Here is a 25,794-nt window from a genome sequence, read left to right on the forward strand (position 1 = left end):
TAGACGAAAAATGTTATCATGCGCGTTTAATAAAATCAGTCCACTCGGCCTGTTCACTCTGGCGACGCGTAAACCGGTGACACACTCGATAAATGTGGTTTTTTTTCAGCTCCTCCTTCTCTATTGTACTTACGCAATAAACGGCTACCTCCCCCTCATGAATATCCATTTTTAACCTGCTTTGACGTCAAATAATGCGTGGCTTTACGCGTTACGTGGTGTTTATCGAGATGACGATAATGATGACGATGCTTGTTAGTTGATCAATTGAGTGAAGAAAAAAATGATATTTTTATGATTTTCTACAATATTTAGCAAAGCGGAGGGAATTTTTTTTCTTCGACCGGACCTAGCGCTCACGAGATTTCCAGTTTTTTTTCATACATATTTTAAGGTATTACTGGATGGATGGCCCAGCCGATAAATTGCACCTGATCGAAATTTCCGTGATGCAATAAAAGTCTGAAAAAATTCAGCAACATTTGGAAAGTTATGAACTACAATTATCGATAATAATATTGCCTAAAAGTTATTAATAAATTGTTTAAATAAATGATTTTTCAACAATTTTACAGTAAACCCTTGTTTTTTTTTTTTACGAATCGAATGTGCGCATTTTTCTGAATGCTCATGATTTTTTTCACAATTTTCGTGGATTTTTGAAATTGCCTTTTTTAAATTTTTTAAGTGGCTCTATTTGTAAATTTTTGATCCAGTAACCTTGAGACTTTTCGAAACTGATGGTAAATATTTCTTCTAAAACATATCCAAAATTCAAATTTTTTTCAAGAAATTTCAAAAATCCACGAAAATTCTGAAAAAATTCATGAGCATTCGAAAAAATATACACATTCGGTTCGTAAAAAAAAACAATCACAATCAGGTCACCACAAAATTATTGAGTAATTAATTGTTTAAACAATTTTTTATTAACTTTTGGGCAATATTATTATTGATAATTGTTGTTCATAGCTTTCCAAATGTTGTTGAATTTTTTCAGATTTTTATTGCATCACGAAGTACGGAAATTCCAATGAGATATAATTTTTCGTCGAGCTATCCATCCGCAGTTATACCTTAAACGTCCGCATGAGTTACTTCCGTGATTCGGGGGCGTTACGTCCCTGCCCCAATCTCCCCCAGGCGAGCGAGTCGTGTTTTCGAAACGTTGTTTTCGTGTTCGTGTTCACGTGGCAATATGTTCGACGTGAAAAATGAGAGACTCGGATCCTTCGTTAGTTATTGGCTTAAAAAAATTTGTCAGTCCTTCGATTTCGTCCGCTCTGTATAAATGTCGTCCAATTCGCTAAATTTCTTAATGCATTCATTTTGAACGAAACACCCGTCAACGAATAAATCTTGCTTTATTTAAATTTATATCGATCAATTTTATCCGCGCAAATAAATGCAGTTGATGACAAGTGAGAGACAGCTGGATATTCTGTGCGCAAACTTATTCGCAGAGATTCGAGCGTGCTCGCGCGAGTGCACGCGTGCCCGGTCGATCGCGTCCTATTGTTGGCATTAGTAGCCATTTGTAATGCTGTACATAGCTGCGGTCAAACATGCGTCGCGTGTGCGTTGCGTTGCGTGCCACGTTTGCAGCATCCGGATTACATGCATCGGGCTTGCCTGCGGGACTTCAATGCGATGCAGAAATCTGAATCGGGGTCGGAACTGTCAAACTACGAGGTAGATTTAGAACGTTTTCTATCATTCTTGCCGACGGTCCCATGGCTTTGAGGCCTGCGTGCATTCGGTGCTCGGCGTTGCGTTCCGAAGCTTACTTGTGTCGTCGCGTTTTTGCTCGCGCTACTATGACTCTCGCCTCGATAATATTCATCGTCCGAATCGCCAAAATTTTCCAAAATTCATTCATGCGCACATTTTTTTAGGGGATTATGACGTTGAGTGGGAGATTTCCCAATCAGCTGATGCATAAGTTGTCGAAAAAAAAACATGTCTCAGTAACCAAGGAAATGTACTAAAAGAGCGAGAAATAAAAATATTTTTTATTAAAATTATGACAGCCATCAAATATCATTGGTTTTTGTAAACTTATTCTATGAAAAAAACTGAATCGAGGACGAAATTATTTTAGACACATTTTAGTCACTAAAGATCGAGAATAAGAATTCCACCCCATCTTGTGCTCCATTTTCTCAATTTCACCGGAATCTACAAACGATGAACGCGAAGCGTTGACCAACCGTCGGTCACGCGCCGCGCTGGTCGTTACTTTAACGGCAGATGAACATCTCTTCTAAATACATTTTTACCAAAATTCAATTATATCTCAGAAACGCCCGTACTCAAATTCATTTATACCCAAAAAATCAAGTCTCATAATATTTCTACCGTGACCGAAAACTACCCTGTAACAACTGCACCAAATGTCAAAATACCAGAAGGGCATCCTAGCGTGACTTTTCTATTGGTAAACGTATAAATCATAACGAGTGTACCGGGAAAATGAATAATTAAAAAGCACTTCCGTTGGTAAAGTAGATTTTGCAGGCCAACCACTTTTATATCATAAAAAAATATCAAAATATTAACGTTCATTCAAATTTGTCATATTTATCGAGTGAAAACATCAACTGCAACTGTTTGGCAGCACTGTACAGTGGTGGACGTACGCAAGGGAAAATTTACCGCCCGAGTTGACCCCCCACCCCTTTTCATAATAGCCGCACAGACGTTTTTCTTTTCAAATCGTAAGACGGTTCATTATATTTTCAACAAAATATTTCTATAAATAATCAAAACGTCATCCAGACGTTCACGTATTTTGGGCATTCAAATAGGCAGAATTTATACATTTGTAGCATCAAAACGATTTGTCGAATTTCGCGCATCCACATTTCAAAATTGTTGGTGTAGTTACTCACGTGTACAGGAACGGCGCTGGATCTTCTTCCTACCTTTTTCCTCCACGACGTTCTCGCTCTTCCTCCACGATCCTCTCACCAGTCTCACCCTGCTCCGTGGTTCCGACCGTAAACAACTTTCCGCAAATCTTTAACACGCTTTTCTCCCCACGTTTCTTCGTGCTCCCAAATTTGGAACTTGTCACTTCACTTTTAACTGGTCACATCACTTCACCGGATTGCAGAAAATTGATTCACTGTCGCAAATTTGCATTTTCGTTGGTCCTTTACGAGAGAAAAACTCGTTATTCAATTGTACGACTGATAGCAGAACACGAAAATGAACGTTGACGAAAAAAATTGTCCACATTTTCAGGGAACATTTTTTTATTCTCAGAAAAGTTATTTCGCGCAAATGGATAAGCCGAGGTCGAGTAACAGAAACAATTGTGACAATCTGTACCACCGTTTCGTGGAGACTCGAGTGTGCCCGCGTGGGTGCACACGTGGTCGGTTGCTCGCGTCCTATTGTTAGCATTTTACTAGTAAAAACTATTCGTAATGCTGTACATAGCCGCGGTTATGCGCCTTGCGTGCATTGCTTAGCGTGCAGCGTTTGCAACTCCGACTTATCTGCATGGAATCTTGCCTGCGCGACTTCGAAGTGATACAGAAACTGTATCGAGCTCGGAACCGTGTCAAACTACGGAGTAGATTTACTGACTCGTCCGTTTTCGCTTGCCGACAACCCCATGGCTTTAGGACCGTGCGTTTGGTGCTTTGCTTTGCGTTGCGTTGCTCGGGACACGGTTGCGTCTTAGCTCGCTTGCGAACACGCGCGCGTGCGAGCATACACACGACTCTCGAAGCTATTGTGTTACAAGCGTCACTAAATTGTTTCCGTTAATAATTCTTGCCTCGATACTATTTTTTTAGAATCGCCAAAATTTTGAAAATGTTCAATCGTGTGCTAAATTTTTTGGCGATAATATAACGTCGAGTGCTAGAAACTTTCCTATCGTCTTATCCATTTGTGTCAAAAAAAAACTTGGCAACCGAAGGATTCTATATTCATAACGAACGAATCGTTCTTTTTCATTATAATTTTACTATAATATTCGTTTCGTTGTGTTTTCGTGTCTTCTATCGATTCGCACGATCCTACATTTTTTGTTCTTTTACTTTGTAATTTATGATCCATCGGTTGCTTGAGTGAGAGTGAAATAATTGTTTTTATCAAAATAATGATCTTTATCAATTTTTATTGGTTATGATTTTATTTGTTTAACAGTTTATTATTTATTCATAATTCCATTCAATTTTTCGATTGATTGAGAAAAATTAAATCGTAGAATTATTTTAGTCACGAAGGATAAAATAGAATAACACGTGTCGTATTCTATGCTCCGGTTTCTCAATTTCAATGGAATATATAAACGATAATGCGTAGCGTTGAAACCGATAATCGACGCTCACGCTCTACGCTACGTCAGTCCTCACCCCGCACCCGCCGGGCGGTGAGTGAAGCGAAATGCGTTGCGCGCGCGCCTCTCCTGTCCCGCGCTCAGGCCGGAGTCCTGAGTCCAACTCTCCCCCCACTCCGCGCCCGACGAGCAGCGAGCGATACGCAAAGCGAAAACATGTTATTGCGCGCGCTCTCTCTCTCCTGTCTCGTGATAAAACGTAAACATTCCGAAGAAATTATGTATATCCAAAATCCATTCGAAAATATTATAATATCGCGTTTTTCTACGCCGACCGATTACCATAATTTTATCAATGCACAAACATGTATGCCCTGAACGGTAAAAAAATTTAAGTATCGTCCAAAGTAGAGTTGTACTATTGAAAAAAAATTATTTTTCAAAACGAGTTTTTACATTTAATGAAGTCGTAATGGGAATTGGATAGGATTTTGATCATGGTAAAAATGTTACGAAAGTCGATTTTTTGGATATAAATAAATTTTGGTAAATGTGCCGTGAATAAGCGGAACCCTAAAATATCATTTAGCCAAATCACTCCTCAATCTGTGAAATTCAAAAAATAATCGAATTGAATGATAACCTTGCAGTTATAGTGACAATACCGACTGATAACTTGCGTAGAGGTCACCACCAGCGTCATCGATGATAGTATTTTATTTATTCAAACGGGGATTTGATCGATGGGAAAAAAATTTAGGCTTTTTACAAAATTGTATTTGAGAATGAAAAAATTCAATTCCGAGATCGCAAAAATTAAGTAATAGCAAAAAAAAATATACAGTTGACATGGAAATAAAAGAATTGGGAAAAGAAATTTTCAATGGAAAGGTGTCCGCGTCGTAACGAAAATTCCATTTGTATTCGGCCGGTGACTGTCCTAAAACGAATCCGATCGTGTTCGTCCCCACCACACCATCGTATAACCTGGTTCGGTGTTTATGACCATGTGCGTTGACTCGGTGTATTGGTGGAGTCACTGACAGACTCTGACGAGGCCAACGTGAGAGGACAGACCACATTTCTGTCCTTATATGGTGACAGTCGAATATCTCGAGTGTATTTGTGAAAAAATCAATTGAAATAAACAAACAATGGTTCGTGTGATAAAGCAAGAGACTTACGATGATGTTGTGCGCGAAAATATCGAGGATTTCGCAATGTCAGCTGAGGAAGCGATCGAGGATGCAATCAAACAATTCGAAGCACAAGTATAATTGAAACACAAGAATTTCCCATTACTCCGAAAAAAGTTAGAACTTTCAAACATAGATCTCATGCTGTCATTTTTTTTTTCTATCAAGGGTGTAGATCTGACCAATATCATAAAAGACCTGGCTCTGACCGATGTCGAAAACGTTACTGTAACATGTTTGGAAAAAATCAAAACAGCCTTGGAAAATGAAAACTACGAGAACCTCATTCAAGTGCTCGAAAGGCTTCAATCCGAACTTGACAAAGACATTGCCCGTCGAGTCTACGCAGGCAAAGAAGGAGCATATCAAACTCTCATCCAACTTTTGAAGAAAAGCCTCGACGATACAGCTCTCCTGGAAGCTACTCTGAAAACTCTCACTTCCTTGATGACTGGCAATCCTGATCTTCTTGACAGCAATGGCATTGAATTGCAAATGAAGTAAGGAATCATCGTTTTTTTTTTTAAATTCTTCTAATCGTGCATCATTCAATCAATTCATTCTGATCTATCAAAATCTAATGGAAGAATACTTCTGAAATAAGATTTTTTTTCTAAATTTTACAATTCATTTTTTAATGATATTTAAGCATCTCATATTTTATTTATTACTGATATTTAAGCATCTCATATTTTATTTATTACTGATATGCAGAGCACTCTATACATAAGAATATTAATTGGTTTGGAATTAGTCAAAATGATCTGTAATAAATTATTACTTTTGATGGGCAAAGCCATCTCTGGTTTTCAATAAAACAATACTGAAAATTCCCATGAAGAACACGGGAATTAATGAATAAAAGATCAAAATTGGAAAACCTTATCATCTACAGCTTTGAGTGTAAAAGAAAAAATTAACTGTCATTTTTTAATCAGCAATGGTGTGTCAAAATCAGGTGAAAATTGCACAATGTTAATAATGGAATGTACCTGTCAAATTTCAATTGTAATTTTGACTTTAGAGTTTCATTTTCAGGCAACAAAAATGCTTTGGAAAAAAAGTGTTGAAATGTCGAAAGAATATTTAACGAAAGGAAATTCTAACTCACTTTGACCTGCAGTGCTAGTGGCTTGTTTTTGTGATCCCAAAGAATTCTTTAAACAAACAAAAAATGAGCCAAAAGATTCCAAAAATATGCTCTCAATAAACAAATCTGTTTGAAAAATTTGACGTATCGCAAAACTAACAAAAATCACACGATTCTGGCTTCAAAATTCAGACTAAGAGGAACGTTTTGTTTCCAAGAATATTGGAAGAACAACACGAGGTCTCGACCATCCATTTGCTGCTCAGCTGGATCAAAGAATGCTGTCTAAAGCATGAACTGAATCGACAGGGAATCTTCAATGCTGGAATGCTGCCCAAACTCAAAAATATATTGGAGCGTGACGATGTCAGTGGATCAGAGCTCATAGACGCATGTTCCATCATAAGAGCTCTTGTGCTCGACGACGACCTGAGACACGAGTTTGGTAAAGCTCACGAGCACGCTACTCAAATTGCAAGGGAAACCTTGGAAATACTCACTGGATTGCTACCACGTTCGTATATTGTTTGTAATAATTGATGTTTTTGGTCACGCTCAGTCCCTTTCAAAAGAGTGTTTCCTCTAGCCAAAAATCTCTTTTTTGTTTCTTTCGAAACGTTTTCTCGTTCCGTAAAGTTACCATCATTAAACCGGCATCAAACATGTACATGCAAATAATCAACATTTAAACTCGATCAACCTCATCATTTGTATCGATAAATTTTATTGTTTTAGAGTTCAAAGAGGACAAAGCAGTGGTTGGAGATCTAATGCTCACTTTGGCAACGTTAATTGTTAGGAACGAATTCTGTCAAACTGTTCAAGACGCCGGTGGACTGCAATTCATAATCGATGTGATGATCAATTATCCGGACTCGAAGAAACTCAATTGTCAATCTCTCAAATTGCTCAAAGCGCTTGCTGGCAACGACGGTGTTAAATCTGATATTGTCACCTCGGGAAGCGCTCCCTTGATCGTGTCGGCGATCAATAGATTTCAAGTACGTTATCCTACCGTATTCCATGGTCCAGTCTCTGTTTTTTGAACAAATTTTTTTAGAACTCGCTTCCTGTATGAAGTCGTGAAAAATCTATCTGAACGGAGCATAAAGACGGAATTTAATGCCACAATTCAAATATTTTGCAAATACTGTGATTAACCGGAATAAAATGAAAATTCATTGACTCGTTCCAGGGTTGTGAAATGATCGTGGCTGCTGGTTTCGCGTGCATATCAGCATTGACACTGAAGAGTCCAACGAACGCTGGAATTTTTTACGACTGTGGTGCTCCTGCGGTGATCGTTGACGCAATGAAAAAGTATTCAACGAGTAAAAAGGTGCTCAAGCTGGCTGCGTGGACCGTGAGAAATATGTCGGTAAGAAACAAAATGGAATCACGGGCTTTCATTTCCTACGGGATTGAGGGTATTTTGAACAATGCGCTGAAAACTTTTGGGCCCGAATTGGAGGCTGATTTGAAAGCTGCGCTCCGAGATTTAGGACTGAAAGTCGAGCTCAAAGAGCAATGGTCCGGTAAAGGCTCGAGCGTCAGAAACAATTGATCTCATTTAGAATGAAAACAGGAAAAAAAATGAAAACGAAAAAGCTTCAACGAAACATCGCAACAAAAAACCTCAAATATTTTTCGTCCGAGGAGAAAAACTCATAAAATTATTGACGTGATCGATCGAAACGAGCCGAAAGTATTGCCTCTGAAAATTGACTGGGATAGAATAAAAAGACATATTATTGCTTAAAATAAATATTCGTTATTACGTTCGCGCGACTTCAATGCAAGAAAAATTGGATAATAATTCTTATCAATTTTTCTATTTATATAAGACATTTATCATTGTATTACGAGCTGGCTTTTTTATACAATAAATTCATCTACGATTACGTGGGCCGTGTTCTCGTATCATCGTTCTACAAATCTTTTTATCGTGACTCATTCGCGACAGCCACAGCACGAATGTTTATAATATTTTATACGGCACAGTCCTGTTTTTACAACTAATTTGCAATTTGGATAGTCGTCGACGCATTTTCCAGTTGCGTGCACTTCTGAAATATAAAAAAAAAAATCATATTTTTATGAAAGTTACTCAATTCATTCGACGTTAACGATTATTTTTTTAGGCACGCCTATTTTTGTACTCACTTTTGGGTACTCTGCTCGCGACATGATGAGATTTATTTCTGCACGCCTCCAAATTACACCTCTGCGTATCCGCAGGCTTCTTTTCCTTCTCGCAAGTCGTTGCCATGGCTTTTTCCAACGTACAACGAACCAGTCGGTTTCGTGTCCCGCCTCCACACTTTGCAGTGCACTAAAAGAGAGAACGATTCATACGCGTCTTCGGTATTGTTATTAATACTTTTGAGCACCAAATTTGCAGCTCATTTCCACTTTTACTCACCTCACTCCAATCAGAAGTAAACCATTCCGCGGAACAGTCGGGCATTTTACAAATTTTCGAAATCTCTGGCCTCGTTGAGACGCAATTTTCGTCCGAAACGATTCTCGACTCGTTTCCTATCTTCTTCACGCAAATTACGTCACGAACTTGTTCTCCCGAGCCGCAACTCACGGCGCACTGTAAAAAACGGACGAAACTCAATGTTTGAGGACTTTGAAAAAATTGGATAACGACAAACCAACAAAATAACGGAATGCGATGAACTGAGGAAGCGAATCTGGATCGAAGCTCAATCTTTCGATAATTGGTGAATCAATTTTGAAGGAAAACTCGTTAAATCTTCAATAAAATACCCACCGGAGACCAAGGACCTGCAAACCACTCTGCTGCACCGCAGGAAGATTCGTTACTCGTACAATCTCTGCGAACTTCCGGTTTCGGCTTCGAGTTGCAAAGAATTTCGTTCGTATGGCTGCAAACTAGATGCCGAGTGACGGAACCGTTCCCGCACCTTGCAGAGCACTAGAAATACACTCGTTTTAGTGAGAATTATAAATTTTATTAAAATGAATTGAAAATTGAATATTTGGAAGATTAAGACTAATTTTTTCTTTTAATTTACAGAAAAAACGTTATTTGTCTTCCAACTTAAATTCACGAGCTGAAGATCTGCTTTTACCTTGGACGACCATTCCGAGTACATCCAAACATGATTGCTTTTCTCGTCCTTCGAGTCGCAGGATTGTATCTCGCAATCCTGTTCCGTCTCAGGTTTTTCAGTCGGAAAACATTTTTCTCCGGCACATGTAACTCTTCGAGTTTTTATGCCTCGACCACAGGAAGTCGAACACTGGAAAGCATTGAAAAATATTTCAAGTGAAAAACACGAGCCTCTTGCAACCTCATATCGCAGGGGGTTTGAAACGATTGAAATTCGGTTGCGAATTGAAAGGAAAAAAAGCATAAACAGCGTACCGAGCTCCATGGACCGGTTTCCCATGGTGGCGACTCCATTTGAAGGCTCCTCACTTCCGGAATAGAGACATTTGGACACGCTTGCCTCGTGCAACTTTCAACCGTCCTGAGATCCGGTGGCTGGACACAAGCGCCTGCAGCGACCCGCATCGTTAATTTCGCGTTCAACTCTTGCACGCACTCGAGTTTTCGTGTTTTTGTACCGGTGCCACAAGTCACTGAACAATCGCTCCATGGTTTGGCCTTCCATCTGAAATATTCGAATTTCGTAGAAAAATTATTCGACGAACAATTTCAACAATGTTTTCATCATTCGCTCGTTGCATCTTCGCGAAATTTTTGAAGTACGTGAATTCGTTCAGCATTTTTGCTCAGTACTGAAATTGTGGAATAAGTTGTTCGTCACGAACATCTTCGAACCCAACTGAACTTTACCTTGCTGGACAAGGGCGATCGTTGCACCGCAAAGGAGGTGGGATTCGTGGTTTCTCGATATTCCGACAACGTCTTTCGTTGGCCGGGATCCCTTTGGCGAGTCGTACGCACTTCAATATGGAAGTCTGCAGGCCTCAAATTCAATGGAAAAATAAAAACTCGTAGAATTTCGCGTTAAAATATCTCAATTATTGTTACGATGTGTGGTATTGGAGTGTGAGGAAAGTAAAAAGAGGGAACGGAGTGAGTTTAATTCCCCTTAGAGCTGTCAATCTAAATTTGGTAAGACGAGAAAATAAATCATGTAATTAGAACACATTGAACATTCCATCGAGTTGGATTGGTCGAGGTCGTGATGAGAAAATAACGAAGAGAATTAAGAAAAAAAACGTGAATGAACGTTTTCGACGTTGGTTCGTCTTGAATTGAACCTTTTTTTCCAACTTTCTTTTCCATTAATTTCCCCCACTTTTTTCGTTCTCATTTATCTCTGCATTTTCTTATAACTTCGTGGCTTTTAATTACCGGAGACAAACTCTTTGTTTTGCGACGAATTAAAACGAAAAATTGGCGTCGCAGAGAGCTAGAAACTCTGCAATCCCTCCCCCCATTGTTTTCGATTCATTTAGTTTCTGTATTTCTTGGCTTTTTACATATAACCGAAATTGAACGTGGAAACTTCAAACTAATTTACCTCCTCCGCACGTTTTCGAACACGGACTCGTGCCCATCACTCTCCAAATGAATTTCTTTCGCCCCTTTCTATTCCTCTTTTTATTCTCCGATGTGTTCGCTTTCGGTGCGTCACCGGCCATCACAGTAGTCGGCGAATATTTCATGTCTTCTTTCTTCCTATTTGGCTTTTCGACACTCGTTTGGATTCTTCTACGTTTGTCCGGCGACGCCTCGAGGGCTTTGTACGACCTGAATTGTCATTTTTTCTCATCAACACTGCTCATTTTGCTCCGAAAACATCACGATCGTACAAACGCGAATAAACGAATGCAGAAATACGAAAAAAAAGAAAACTCGTTTGCTTGGTTAATTTTCATGAAATACTTTGACAAACGACGAAAAGAACTTGGGAAAAATGATTTTACCTTCGAGCATTGGGAGCCGGAACTAATCTCGTATCGGTATCAGGAATCTCGTTGCCACGCTCGCTCGAGCCTGAAACATTTCCGTCGCTATATTCGATCTTTCATCGGAAATTGAACAAAAGTTTGAAAAGATTGGAAAAATAAGGTTTTCCCAGGCTTTTTGGAGTCTACCGCTTAAACGCGATTTTAAATTACCGATAGCTCGAAGGGGTGGAGCGATCGTTGCACCGTCGTCCGGTTCTTCCGTCAGTGGCAACATGTACTTGTAAAGAACACCCGGATTGAGCTCGTGGTAGGAGATCTGTTTGGGTCAAATGGGTACAATTAGCATCAACCGGCCGATCCCCCGAGCAGTCAATCGCGTTACGTTCTACTACGAGAGACACGCGAGCTTAATCAAATAGTACAAATATTGTGCAAGACCGCAGGCAAATTCCGAACAAGATTTGCTCTCGAGGAGAACACAGAATTGAGTTTGGTGTCGAAGAATTCACGAAAAAAATCGCATTTTCAATAGCTTCGAACGAAATCCGAAATACTTCATTCGAGTTGACTGGAATCTATTAAAATTCAATACCGTTGAGGTATCGTGGACGAGTTTTTTGGAAAAATTGGTAAAAAAAAGGTTTTACAAATATTTCTCGAGCCAAGAACGGAAAATTCAATTCGAATTGAGTTCGGTTCGATCACAATGAAGTTGGACGTCAAAATATTACGAACGATTGCCAACGATTGCGTCTCAATATTTAATCGTTTCGCTTATTTTCAGGTTTGAAAATGTGAAGTTTCTTCGTTCACGCCGACGTTGAGATCGATGAAATTGTTTCTCGTGAAAGCGACACGATTTATTTTTACCTCCAGCTTGAGAGATTCATTGAGCGGTCCTGCAGCGAGAATACTTTCCATTCGTGTTCTGTCGCCCCTCTGATAAGTTATGCTCGTGCCAGCAGCTTTATAAGTCCCACTGGGACTCACCGACCAGGGACCGTTTAAAACGTAGCTTCCGTTTTCCGTCCTCAAAGCTAAGGAATGAAGAGGAGAGCATTTGATTTTCGATGAAAGTCGAAAATTCCTGAGTCTAACATTTGCCTTTTTTGGGGGAGCAAAATGGAGCGAGAAAAGAGGGAGAAATGAGACAAGAATTATTACGATATTTTTAAAGAACTTTTCGGAAATAAGCTTGTCAAATCATGGGCATTCTGAAGGCTTTTGAGGGCTGACTGTTCTCTTTGTAATCACCTAAATAATTGGCACTCGAACGTAATTCGGATATGTTCAAGGACATCGCTCCTCGGGGTATCGTCGTCACCGGCTGATGACCTTTCGCTAATATCGGCTCCATGAAAATGCCCTCGTAGAGCTTGCAGCTCTTCCCGACACCTCCGCAAATGCCACAAGTGTCACGCGTCGCCCCGGAGCCAACGACACCGTCGCAACCGACCGGCTTTCGAATGGAGAAACATTTTTTTATTGGAACGAATCGTCGATAATTTTCGTCGATTTAAAAGTCACGAAATTACGTCGGAAATAATATATTTCAAAGTCTTTTCGTCAACATTTTTTCCAAAAACTGTATTTTTTTTTCATGTTTGTTCAACGAATGGATTTCCAGGATGCTCATCGTCCTTCGATCGTTGGAAAAAGTGGGAGGATCGCCCTGGCCGATAATTTTTCAGGATGAGAGTACAAAATAATTTCGATAACGTAAATCTTGGGAACTTACAACTCGGAGGTAACGAAACATTGAAAAAGAGTTGGCGAAAAGGTTGATAAGAAACGGGAAAAAAATCACCCTGCATTGTCCAGCGACACAGAGCCACTGCTCGGTTTTGTCGAGCGCTATTCCAGTGCTGTGTCCCCGAAGATTGGGACCATCGCAGGGCGTCCCGTCGATCACGGCCGGTTCCAGTGTCGCGTAAAATCGTTGTCCGACGGCTCGGCAGTTGAGTGCGCAGGGATTGGGGGCTGCGAACGTTCAGAAATAAATTTCGACTAAATTCCGCGAAAATCTTCTCTTTCTCGAGTTTCCGAATGGATGCGAACATTTTATTCTCTATTTACCATTCAAAAAGGGCACCCACAAGTAACTCTGGCCCTTGTAAATCCTGTTGTTGTACCTCGCGCACTGTTCTGCTCTCGGGTCGTCCGGGAATTCGTTGCATTCCTTGAAAAATTTGGCGATCGGTGAGTGCTCATTACGGGGGTAAAAACGAGTCAAAGGACGCCGAAATACCTGAGTGTTGCAAACGTGATACCGTTTGTAAGTGCCGATGCAAATGGCTCGTTCCAAATTCGTCGCATTCACCGATCCGGGACTAAAAGGGCTCCGTTTTCTGCGCGACTCCCTGAAAATGACGAAAAAATAGCTGGAAATTTTGCACACGACGATAATTCCTCGGATTAATGAAAGCCAAATAGTTTCTCGAGTCGATGATTTTTCTACGCTTTCAATTTCAGAACGTTGTCGTTTTTTCGTTACGAATTATCGCTGAAATTGAGCCTGACGACGAAGAAAGAAGTTGAGTGAGTTTCTGCTTCTCGGGCTCGTAATTTATTGGCTGGACGCGCCGCGGCCACACCGCGCGCGATTACTGCTCGCATTATAAGCCATAGTTTAATCTCGAGCAACCGCACACACTGGGAGACTGGGATATACGTATACGCGGAGCAATAAGTGGCCTGCGGACTGATCTGCACTCTCGTTTACGCTCCTCGAGCCACTGGTGAATGCTCGGTGCGCCAGCTCCGGAGCAACACGTTTGTGCACACAAGAAAACGCGTAAGTCATCTTCGTCCGAATAACTCGTTGTCCGGAGAGCTCTCTATCGAAGCGCGAGAAAATAACGCTCGAAGAAATATCGGGGGCGCGAAGTAGCGCTGGCGCCTGACTCGTTACACCACACAAAGATACGAGCCACGTTTCTCAAGTTTTTTCGTTCGTTTCTATGCGCCGCGCAGGGATGGGAGAAGCGGAGGAGAAAGTGCGGGAAACAATAAACCGCAAACTGGATCGAAACGATCGAGGAATCGGCCGGTTTTCACTGTTTTAGGCTTTATGGAAATTCTCTTTACCGGGCCGGGACGCATTCTCGCGCCTGTGACTGGATCCCCGTGCCGCACGACCGGGAACACTCGCTCCACGAGCTCCACGGACCCCAACTACCCTTCACTCGGTTATCGCTGCCGATCCCATACTGCGTTCGCTCCTGGAGCATGTGATAGACCTGAAAGAAAGAAACTGCAGTCATGCGGACGAGAAAAATCGGTGGGGCAGCGAGAAAAAGTGGCGTCGAAATTTCCGCGACTCCGAATGAGCAGGGAAATGTCTGACGAATAAAATGCTCGTTGAAATATTACCTCGATTGGATATTTATCCGGGAGATGAGCGTGAGCGCAGCTGAGAGTCGAGAAGAGAGCGAGGATCGCGATGAGGCACCTTAAATCAGATTTATTTCATTGAATTAATTGTCGGGTTACGGAAGTGTGCGGGAGTTCAAAGAAGCACAATAGGCTAGAATCGAGTAATAAAGTTTAGCTGAATCTCTCGCGGGAGGGAGGGAGCGCAGAGAAATTGAGCGAAAAACGTTTTCCTCTCCCCGCGGCGCTTAGGAAGAAGCAAATTTTATCAATTTTTCCTCAATTAAAAAGAGTTCGCGCAAACGTTTGAGCATCGCTGTGCTCGAGGAGAAGCCCGAAGGGTAAGCTGCCCGCGTGCTCGTAAAAAGGCCAATAACGTTTCACTTGTTGCCGGCTTTCTCGGAAAGCTTAATTAATCATTGAGTGCGCCACGAGGAGTGAATGAGCGAGAGGAGAAAATGACCTCGCGCCGAAGCTGCTCCGCGTAATGATCCTCGCCCCCGCGCGCACTCGCCCCTCGGACTCCGCATTGAATAGGAGAAAATTAAGTTGAACTGCATAATACTTCGTATATAACATTATCCTCGTTCGTACAACACTCAGCGAGAATATAACGCCGACGCGATATCGAGTTTAATTACAAAAACATGTATATATAGATAAAATGGAGAAAAACGAGGCGGGAGATTAGCCTAGCGCGGCGTATCAAATGCCTCTTTTTTATAGTCACTGTCCTAATTTCCAGACGTTCATTGATTCATCCGAGAACGTGCTGCTTAACCAAGCCATTACGCTCTTCGGCGGTCTATCGAGAAACTCTCGCGCGTTTTTAAAATGCGCGATCGCGAATTCTCAATGAAGAAAGCGCGCGCGGAGAGAAACTGGAATGAGCGGACGACGCCGAGCGAAGAAGGGAGCAGGGCGAGCCCCGCGCTCTTTCCGGAGGATTTCCCAATTTTTTTCAAATTCGTATCTCCAGTTTGGGAAGCATTTGAAAACGCTTGCGCGGCAAAACGCCGCTCGAGCGGGGGGGGCTATTCGCGTTGAAACGTGGTTGGTGCGGGCCGTTTATCGTTCGCGGGTGTTTCACGTAATTGAGGTAATCCGAAAGATCGCCCAGCGACCACGATTTCTCTCCGCGTTAAAGCACACGGAGAGGAAAAAAGGCCCGGGAATCAGGAAGAAATTCCGAGTCGCGTTCCTCCGACGATAGACGTGATCGCATTCCGGCGACTCGGATTAACCCTCTATCGCTTAAATGCTCCACATCACTTCGTACTCACTGCGGCGCGCATTGTTCGCTTGTTATAAGCCAAAGGATTGTCGACTTTGGGCCGGTGATAGTCGCGCGGGGAGTCGTTACGCTCGGCAGAGGTTTCATAACCGTTAATAGACGATCTGTATCTATTGGCGGCAAACCGGTAAAAATTTAAATTGCCTCAGCGACTCCGTTTGCCGGTATAACGAGAGTCTTCGTGTACAGCGTGTCCTCGGAGTCGCCCGCGGTCCATAAATCTCGCGATTCTCGGGAGCAACGCTTTTCTTCAACGGTGCGCGCTCTTCTTGAGTCGCGAGTTTCTCAGCCGTGCTCGCCGCGCTTGCAGGTCTCGGAAGCTCGGGCTCTTCGCGCGACGCACACTCGAGTGTCGTCAGCGAGGAAACGTTTCTGGGCCAATGCTCAGGAGTCATGAAACGAACTTTTGGAGGAGAAAATCACAGTCTGGAGGATCCGAGCGCTTGAATTACCGTCGTCACGATTTTTTGTGGATTCCTCCGTTTTTTTGTCTTCAGTGAAAAAATCGAGGTTGAGTATTTTTGGGTCGGAGTTTGGATGCGGGAAGGAGGGGCTCCAATTGGGAAGTAAATTTTTCGATTTGGAAACGAACTTTCAATTAAGAGCGGGCTGCAGCTCGGATTGGGTTGGTCGAATCGTTGGGAATTTGTGATTTTAGAAAAAACCGCTCGGCGCGAGCTCAACTCGCAATGTGTGCAACCGGAAAGTCGTTTCTGCGTCATTAAAAAAATCTTAACGAGCACCCATCGTCTTCCGGGTCAAGCGCCTCGATAATTGAAAAACTACTGTGAACCGGAGGAAGAATGATTGAAGACTTTTTTGGAATGGGACTCTGTCCCAATTATTTTTAATTGATTTTTCGGACACCCTCCCTCTATATTTCTCTCGATAATGAGGATTGACGGGGATCGCGGGCGCACTGCCTCAATCCCGGTAACGAACATCCATCCACAAAGTTTCATACAAACTCATTTTCTCGCTAAGCATCGTTACGTTTTTCCCATTACAGAGTAATGCGTTTATACAGAATTAGAAGCCGCGTGTATGTTTATATCGCGATGCCCGGCATTGATCGACTTGGCCACGGATTCACGGTTCTCCCATCGCGTATAACCATAATACAAAACCAATATGTTTATATACATTTATTATCCTCGCATGAACTCCTCTCGGGATTCACTTAGTACTATCCCTCTCGATCGACGATAAAATAGCACATACCCTGGAGCAGGGAGCAGCGCAAATCCCCCGTGGCACCGCTAATTAATAATCGACATTCTCCGGCTACCGGAGCCACTTAACGACAAGCTCGCAAACGTTCCATCATGTAGGGATACGCGAGAGCAGTGAATACGGTTTGAATTTCGGTGCTTTTCGGAGCTGCTGCGACTTCCAGTTGCGCTTAATTATGAGATTGAATTTAAGTGAGAAAATCAATTTGTTGATTCAACAAACATTTTTGTGGATCGAGTCGCGTGGGGGAGAAATGAAATTTGTTGCTCCAGCAACTACACTTTCGTTCAGTAATAATATTGGTCTCAAGTTTTGCTGAATCCCATTTTTTTCGTTAGGATTTAGGCAGATCCGGCCCGCGAAGGATCGTATTTTATGGGTGTCCAAATTGACTCGATTTTTACTCCCTAATTAAAAATATAATCACTTTCAATCAATGTCGGAGTTTTTCATTCGAAATTGCAAATACATTTCTTCAACTCATCTTTCGGCGAATGAAATTACAAGCCGTTAATTAATCAGGGATCCATCACTCACTTGAACCGAAATTTCATTCACGCCCTGGCGAAAATACTATAGTTTTTTATTATAAAAATCGCTTTGGAGAGCACAAAGGGAAATGGAGCTAGAAAAAAGTGTTAATAAAAAGACAAAAGGCTATGACTAAATGCCGAAATGAGCAAACGTGAGGTTGCGAGTGCTCCTTACCAATTTCGTTCAATCTTTAAGGTATCTTTATTACTGGTAAGACAATCGTCTCGAATTTTTCCCCAGACCTTCGTTATATACTCTATTGTAATTGTGCACTTTTTCATAAACTTCGTAAGAAGCGTTCGTTCGTTATGTGGAAAGATTAACGGTTTTTTGCGCATAGTCCATATAGCCGTGTGTATTTTTCTTCATATTTAAACACGTTTATCTCAATAACCAATAAGACGAACCATTTAAACTCTGTGTAAATTTAAAGACTTTCTTAAGAAAATCCTTTCGTGCACTGCCTTAAATGCTGCGAAAGTTCAGTCGATTCCACGAGTTTCTTGGGTCCGGAAGGCCTCCGCGTTTCAGATACCCGAGGACAAATTTCGGTATTTTCAGAAATGGATTATTTTAACGAGAAGCAAGCGAACGCTTGTCCGCGTCGTCTCGTGTACCAAAAAGCGCATCGCGAGGTGTTCGGTATTAAGGGTCTAAAAGGCAAGATGATGGTGAAATATGATGCACGCACGAAAAGCAGGTATTGTCTCCGGAGAGTGCGCGCATACAGTGTACCGGAGCACGCACGAGGCGACCCGCGTCCGCTTTTTTGCCTCATTTTCTCTCTTTTTTCAGAGCGGCTCGTTCGTTTTTTGATCGGTAAGGCGAGCGGAACGAGAGCAGAGAAGACCCCACGGCACGTCGCCCACGGACAATGGGGGCGTGAGTCTCCAATAGCCCTTTAATGATACCAGAGTAGCCGCATTATCCGTGCCCTTTTGCCCTCTCGTTTTGCTGCTGCTCATTCTTCTGCTGCTTTTTCGAACATTCTTTCTTCGCCAAAACAGTTTATTATACGAGAAAGTCACTTTGCGTTTGCTAATTATTTTATCGACGTTATTTTCATTCGGGAAGCAGGAAAAATTCGTTCAAACGATCAAAAGTGCTGCGACGATCGACCACCTCTCAGCCAAATTTTGTGTCTCCAGCACAAGAACATTTTTTTTCGCATAAATTCGTGCATCACGGATGAAGAATTTTTTAACTCGATTTTCCTGGATTTTTTATACGAAATCTTTTTCATCCGGCAAAACGATCGTTCCTTTCAATATTTTTCCCATTTCAATTTTTGATATTTTTCCGAAAACGAAAAAAAAACGTGATATTCCTCGGAATTTTTCTTAAATTTTTCTCAATTTTCATTTTGTTTCAATTTATTTTTTCAAAATTTTCAGTATAGTTTCGTATAATGCAGCTCAACTGATTCTTTCACGAAGCAGCATCGGACCCGTGGCCAGGAAGAGGTCAACTCTGAATTCGTTTTCCACCAAACTGTTCCCGAAATACAGAAAAATTGCTCTCATAACTCATTATTCGTTATTTTTTATTTATTTTTTTGCAATCATTTTATAAATAATTATAAATATAAAAAAATGATAAAGTTTCTATAAATAAATAAATAAATTCAATTATTTGTTATTCAAAATATGTCAATTACTTGATAAGTATGATGAGCGTCATTTGTCTGAAATTGATTCGACCGAGTGCTGCCAATAGATTTGAATGGGTATTAGAATCGCTGTCGATTTAAGGGGCCGGATAGTTACTTCATGCTTATCGAATGGCGAAGATCGGTAATCTCGAATCGATAAAATGAAAATATAAGGCGACAGGAAATGCGATGGGCAGCGATTGCGAATTGGAGTCCTTGATCGTCGCGCGAGTAAACCTCTCATTAATTCAATAAATAAATATACACACGCGGATACGCATTCGAATGGGCTCGAATATATAGATTTACTGGGGTTAGGAAGTGCAAGAACGCGTGTGGACTATTTCTCTTATTGCAAAGCAAATGAGAAATATCGAATGGTTACAATGCCGGACTTATACACGAAGAAATAACCGGGCAAGTTCAACGATCGTTACTGACGCGTTTGCACTCGCAATTCTCTCTCGCTTTCTCTCTTTTTCATTCGAATCAATAACACGCGTCTTCTATCATGTACATCTCGATAAAATCCTCGTGTACGTTCGTGGAATTGCGGTTTTATTCAATAATATGCGCGGAGTAAGGCGCGTACGAGTCCGCAATCGTTTATTGATAGTGCAGCGATATCGAGGAACGAGCGTGGCAATAAAACGGAGGAAAAAGATCGAAACAATTGGAAAAGTCGTATCGAATGATTTTGCTCTTGAAACAAACGAATCGGAGGTCGAAGCTCGTTGTGTTTCGAGGGAATGACGAATGGCCACTAAAAAATGCAATCGAGAGATTAAAAACCCACGTTTTTAATCGACCTCGTAACGTTTCAATGTTCGATCGCCCTTGAAAATCGAGACTCGAATGAAAAGCTGTCGCTCACTCGATATCAAGAGTCATGGGCCTTAAAAAAGGCGCATTGTGAGGGTGGAATAAATGTCAAGTGGGCGTGCGACAATTTCCCATCGAAACGGGCCCCCCACTGGGCAAGGGCGAGGAGATTCGACGGTGCATTGTGAAAAGACGTTTCTTCGTGAATCAAACGTCGTTTCGATATTGACTGGAGAAATATCCTTTGGTTTTATTGGCTTGCAACGACGTCGAATGCATTCCTCGATATTCGGGGCTCCGATGCTCAACGACGGGAGACCCTCCTTAAGAAATTCACTGTCAATGAGACTGCCAGTGATTCGTTTCATCTCGAAAATCGAAAAAATACAAAAAGTTATGAAGTTAGCGATCTTTTGGGTACAAATATACAAAAATGGTGATCCGACCTCATAGATTTTTCTCCCTCCACAATAAAGTTGATCGAAGACTCAGAAAATCAATAAAAAATCACAAATTAGAAAAATTAATTAATTTTTTCACAGACAAGTAAAATGTAATGAGCGACAATTCGATGTAGATCGACCCATGCGCAGCGTGGAATTTCTCACATCACGCACAGTCATCCCCCTCTTAGCTGCTTTGCAAACCTTCGCTTTATTTCTTTTTCCATACTTCTTATTTCTCGATAATACAATTTATCATAACCCACAGGGCTCCTCTCTCCCTTTTATCCAGCGCTTCAATGACAGGGATGCATTCATCGATCAAAAGCCCTGCTCGGGGACGCGGATCCTCGCGGCTTATTTATTTTCGTCTTAATTTTAATCTTTATCCCCGCGCGACTCTATTGTTTTTTACGCTTTTTTATTTCCCTTGATTTTTCACCACGGCCCTGCGTCAACGTTCCTTTTACATTTTTCATCCTTTTCTCTTCGTACGCTCGTGCTTTTTCCTCCTTTTTGCGTGCATCGAATCAGCCTTTTAGCAAAGTCCCGCGGGCGTGGCAAACATCCGAACCCTTCCGGTAGGTCCACAACGTCTGTATCTATTTCTCGATCGAGGGACTTTTAGATATTGGGTTTCTTGCGAAAGATAGACCGGTACAATGCACATCGTGCGTATTATCGATGCGTACGTGTGTAAGTTTTTACAAGACGAAGAGAGAGAGAGAGGGGGCGGAGGGGGGAGGGACGAGCTCGGACCCTTTTCACAGGCCTGATGGATGTGTCTGTCTGTATACAGGGCCCAGTGGTGCGTGCATTCAACAAGACACTGCGTTATTCTATTATGCAGGGCTCCGAGTCTATTCATAATGTGAAACAAACTTTATCCGATGGTAAATAGTGCAATTTTTGATATTCGAGACGCGAGGGCGCTCTTCGGAATCTTCCAGCAAGGGGCAATGTTGTTGAAACCACCGAAAGTGACGTTCGAATCATAATTTGTGATTTTTCAGAAAAACCGATGGAGATTTGGGTTTTGTTTGGTTGTTTTTTTTTTTTTTATTTTTTTGATGAATTAAAAATAGTTCGGCCGTTCTATGACTAGTCAAGTTAGCAACTACTTTATGTTGATTAAATTAAAGTCTAAATTGTTAATAAAATTAATAAATACTTACATTGAGAATATTTTTATGAGGAGAATGTAATAAAATGCTTTGAAAGTATCATTGAAGATCAAATTTATACTTCGACTTGACTAGTTAATGATTGAGTCCGACACTTCAAACACTCATGACCTAGGGAACATTTTTGTTACGCGAAAGAAAGTTCGTATCGGTGTAATGGCACCGAGACAAAGGAATGGTCAATTCGTTAAAAAAAGCGAAGCTACTAGGCGAATGAAAACACGTGAGTCAGTCTCAAAAATAAATTTGATGAAATTCTCGCGATTCCCGACTTTGCCCGATGTTGTTCAATCAGCTGTTACCAGCAGTCCAACGTGATGACTGACATCCACTTTCGACACGTCGAAAACTAAAGTTTTTTCGTGTTTTCTTTCTTAAAAGCCCCGTAAGGTGATGGTTTTTTTTTTTAAGAAATCTGTGATAAATTTTCTTCGCGACGTAAACTTTTCCGAAGCTCGAAAATCACACAACTTTTTCACAATTAAAATTATTGTGCCTTCTCCCATAAGGTACCGTGTTAAAGACTCAAAATTAAAAATGAAATAATTCCAAATTTTGCCTCCCAAGAGGCCCCGGAACTGTGCTTATCGCTATCAGGGGACCTTAAAGTATCATTAACCGCAAAAAAAAGTGGACCTTCATCGAACGGCCGAAGTACTTTAATGATCGAGCAAACGGACAGCTTATTTTGAGATAATGTATTTGAACGCGCACAGCTCTCGTCCGTCCGGTTTTCCATGGATGGATTTTTGCTCCCGTTTTCTCATCCCGATATAAGCAATTTGTCCATAGTTTTTCATGGGCGTATTTATTCTCCTGTTTCTCGTATGCTTAACTCTCTTCGAATATTCATTTTTAAAGGGCTTGTTGTTTTCTTCTTTTGTTTTAATATCTCGTACATCGATGAGCAAGCTCGTGTACGCAGAAGCGACGAAACTGGTGGATCTCTCGATCACTCAGCGAGGAGAGGAGAGCAAACGACTCGTCTCATTCCTCTCTTCGCTCGCGTATACGCTTCCCTCAGCCGTCACGAAACTGCCTGCTCAACTTTCCTCGTGGCCATGTGTGCGAGCGTGCGATGCATCTCTCTTCGGAGGAGAAGGCAAAAACGACGATGCAGAGAATAAAAAAGAAGGAGGAAGATAAAAAGTCCGAGGCGGGGGGAAAAGAGAAGCTTCTGGACCACCTAGCGCGGCGCGACGATTGACGTCTTTATCCACGCGCGCTACTTTTTATTTTTCATACATTATTTTTGCGATAAACCAATCAATAAATATCATCTGAGATGATCCCGCGCAGCCAGTACAATGAAAACATCAACTCGCCCCTCGGCCATCGAGAGGCATTGAACTTTCGGTTTTATTGATAAACTAACCATTGAAACTGACTTTTTTATCATCGAAATTATCATTTTCTATTATATCCTAAGATTTTTGTATTTCGAGCGATGCTGCGGGGAAAATTTTCCAAAAGTTTTGACCCAGGATGAATCTGCCTCTATGTACGGAACGTGAAATACTTTATTCATTCGAGTTTTTCGTTGCGTAATACATCTCGCACGTTGAACTCGCTCGTACTGCTGTAGTCGCACAAGTATATAATTCGTAATTTAACGCCACGTCGTGATAAGGATCTGGAGTAGGGATCGTCGCTGTAAAAAATGGAGCAACCTCGAGCACTTTTTGTGCCTTGTTCCAAGTGTATTTTTCGTTTGGAGTTTTTCTCGTTTTATTGAGGCGATAAATAGTGCAAACAGAGGAGAAAAGCGAAAATTCTTCGGGTGTCGCGCGCGCGCGCGCGCGTATGTGACGAGAAACAAAGGAGCGGAGGGAAGGCGAGATAAGGAGAAAAGGAACGAATTTCATCGAGCGTTTATATAAAGAAATAAATTCGATATGGGCGTGAATGAAGAAACGAAAAAAAGAACTAACGCGTTCCGCCCGTCCGTCGCTCGCAGCGCGTCACGATTTTCTCTCCATTCGCCACTCCTGCCAAAATCGAAATCGAACGAATATTCCCTTTTCGATGCTCACGTCAAATGATAATTCCGTAAAATTAACGTTGCGTATGTTAATTATCGCCGGAACCGGTCCCACATTTAACTCGAGAGAGAGAGAGAGAGAGAGAAAAAGAGCGAGGAGAGTCGATCTAGGGCGCATGCGCCTCGAGAAATCAGGCTCCTTCTTTTAACATATCCTTTTTCAAGGCTCTCCTCTCTCGGCGATTATCCGAAGCGGGAAAATCGCGAGATACTTCATACCAATTACGAGGACTCGCCCTCTCTCAACAACCGGAACGGACGCGCGAGCAGCCTCGCATGCTGCGCTATTTGCATCATTTTCTTTTTATCTCATCCGTATTAATTCCCCCATCACGTTTTTCCCATTTTATATTTCGTCTCGTCAGCTTTATCGGGGCCTTAATTAATCCGGTCAAATTAATGGGGGATCGATCTCCGACGATTTATCAACATTTTCGGACGATTTATCGCCGCGCTTCAACAGCGAGCGTCGCACCGTGTCAACTAATAACTGAATCGCATACTCGATAAAGAATCGTCCAAAACATCAACCTCTCGCAGTACACTTTTACTTTACGACTTCGTTTGACTATTGAGAAATCCAACAACGAATATTCGAGGATAGCGTCAGCTCGATGCAAACACTACGAACCCGCGAGATTCCTTCCTCAAATCCTCTCCAAGCCCGGAAGAAAACTCGTGTATCTGGCACGTGCTCTGAGTACAGAAAGCCCTGAGCAAACACAAAACGCAGTAGATCGGAGACGGCGAGGAAAGGGGCCGAGAAAACATTGCGCAATTCCACTCGAGTCTCGTGGAGTGGTTTGAATTTCCCGAAAATTCGAACAATCCGCTCGAGAAATAGCCGAGAAACGAAGAACTTCGGTCGACTTCGAATCAGGAACCGAGAGTGCCGGCAGATTTATTCAAAATTTCTACGGCACATTCGAGCACGAGATTTGCAACGTGGACAATACCGGCGCTTCCGTTTCGCTCGATTTACTGGGTAGGGACGCTTTTTCCGATGATGTTCCGGTCAATCGTTCCGGCTAATCGAGCCTCTGGACGCAACTCCCCGACGGCGACGCTCCGAGAGCGCGACGCCTCAATTCCATTATTCCTCGTGCACGCACTCTCCGCACTTACATGTGAAAGCTACTCGCGAGAGAGGAAGGCTGACGCTCGTCAAAGCGTTTGCGCAGCTAACGCACTGCGATCGGGATTCGTTGAGATTTATTCTAAGCATTGCTCGCTCGAGCGAGAACGTCCTCGGCGAAATATTTCAACTGTTCGAACTCAGTTGCTCGCCTTGATTTTTATACAGTGAGAATGGCTCGCACGGTTGTGTGCGAGACGAAAAATTTGGTCGAAAGTGTCAAGAGCCACGATTAGCTTCGTTATTAGTAATGAAATCGTTGCGAGTAATGCCGAGAACGCGAGCAGCACGATTTCCTCGTGCTCTCGAGCCCCGATATCTCCAACGCGTAACTACACATCGGGATATTTGTAGCCGTTTATCTCTCGCAGCGACTAGCTGCTTCTCGAGTTACCGCGAAGAGGGACACGACGTTATCACAAATCGTTAACTAATTACCCACGTAACGTTCAACATGCAAACGGAGAGAGGGGAGAGGGGACTCGACGACAGAAATCCACGACCGTGAACGATGTCATTGGCCATTAAAGCGATCGGAGCTCACGCGGAAGCGCGCCCTGTCAGAGTTTGCGCATCGCTTCTCCCTCG

General features: G+C 42.1%; 2 protein-coding genes across 4 annotated transcripts in view; one reads left to right on the forward strand and one right to left on the reverse strand.

Moving 5' to 3' along the window:
• Positions 1-4,927: 4,927 nt before the first annotated feature.
• Positions 4,928-8,481, forward strand: LOC122413610 (armadillo repeat-containing protein 6 homolog). Its single transcript, XM_043424065.1, has 5 exons — positions 4,928-5,565; positions 5,659-5,990; positions 6,799-7,094; positions 7,316-7,581; positions 7,776-8,481. The coding sequence occupies exons 1-5, from the start codon at positions 5,449-5,451 to the stop codon at positions 8,142-8,144; spliced, it is 1,380 nt and encodes a 459-aa protein (XP_043280000.1). The 5' UTR covers positions 4,928-5,448; the 3' UTR covers positions 8,145-8,481.
• Positions 8,332-25,794, reverse strand: part of LOC122413606 (ADAMTS-like protein 4) — a 38,891-nt gene continuing 21,428 nt past the window's right edge. Inside the window, exons 1-18 of one of the 3 annotated variants that reach the window (XM_043424058.1) lie at positions 22,022-22,039; positions 14,870-14,948; positions 14,585-14,736; positions 13,746-13,857; positions 13,574-13,676; positions 13,305-13,477; positions 12,752-12,956; positions 12,368-12,534; positions 11,708-11,813; positions 11,513-11,582; positions 11,107-11,336; positions 10,413-10,545; positions 9,978-10,227; positions 9,682-9,852; positions 9,360-9,524; positions 9,003-9,179; positions 8,744-8,912; positions 8,332-8,646 (exon numbers count right to left, since the gene is read on the reverse strand). In XM_043424058.1, the coding sequence (XP_043279993.1) occupies positions 8,531-8,646; positions 8,744-8,912; positions 9,003-9,179; positions 9,360-9,524; positions 9,682-9,852; positions 9,978-10,227; positions 10,413-10,545; positions 11,107-11,336; positions 11,513-11,582; positions 11,708-11,813; positions 12,368-12,534; positions 12,752-12,956; positions 13,305-13,477; positions 13,574-13,676; positions 13,746-13,857; positions 14,585-14,736; positions 14,870-14,948; positions 22,022-22,023 (2,580 nt within the window). In that variant the 5' untranslated portion in view covers positions 22,024-22,039 and the 3' untranslated portion in view covers positions 8,332-8,530. Of the gene's footprint in view, positions 8,647-8,743; positions 8,913-9,002; positions 9,180-9,359; positions 9,525-9,681; positions 9,853-9,977; positions 10,228-10,412; positions 10,546-11,106; positions 11,337-11,512; positions 11,583-11,707; positions 11,814-12,367; positions 12,535-12,751; positions 12,957-13,304; positions 13,478-13,573; positions 13,677-13,745; positions 13,858-14,584; positions 14,737-14,869; positions 14,949-19,587; positions 19,626-22,021; positions 22,040-25,794 lie in introns of those variants that run through there. The other 2 variants (XM_043424057.1, XM_043424056.1) reach the window with 2 other exon arrangements.

Source organism: Venturia canescens, chromosome 7, assembly GCF_019457755.1.
Source record: "Venturia canescens isolate UGA chromosome 7, ASM1945775v1, whole genome shotgun sequence".
Lineage (NCBI taxonomy): Eukaryota > Metazoa > Arthropoda > Insecta > Hymenoptera > Ichneumonidae > Venturia > Venturia canescens.

Excerpts from the sequence above, each read along its gene's own strand:
- LOC122413610 (XM_043424065.1), top strand. The coding sequence starts at position 5,449 with ATGGTTCGTGTGATAAAGCAAGAGACTTACGATGATGTTGTGCGCGAA. Across the intron at positions 5,991-6,798 it reads GGCATTGAATTGCAAATGAA|AATATTGGAAGAACAACACG; the intron begins GTAAGGAATCAT and ends TTTGTTTCCAAG. Across the intron at positions 7,095-7,315 it reads ACTCACTGGATTGCTACCAC|AGTTCAAAGAGGACAAAGCA; the intron begins GTTCGTATATTG and ends TTATTGTTTTAG.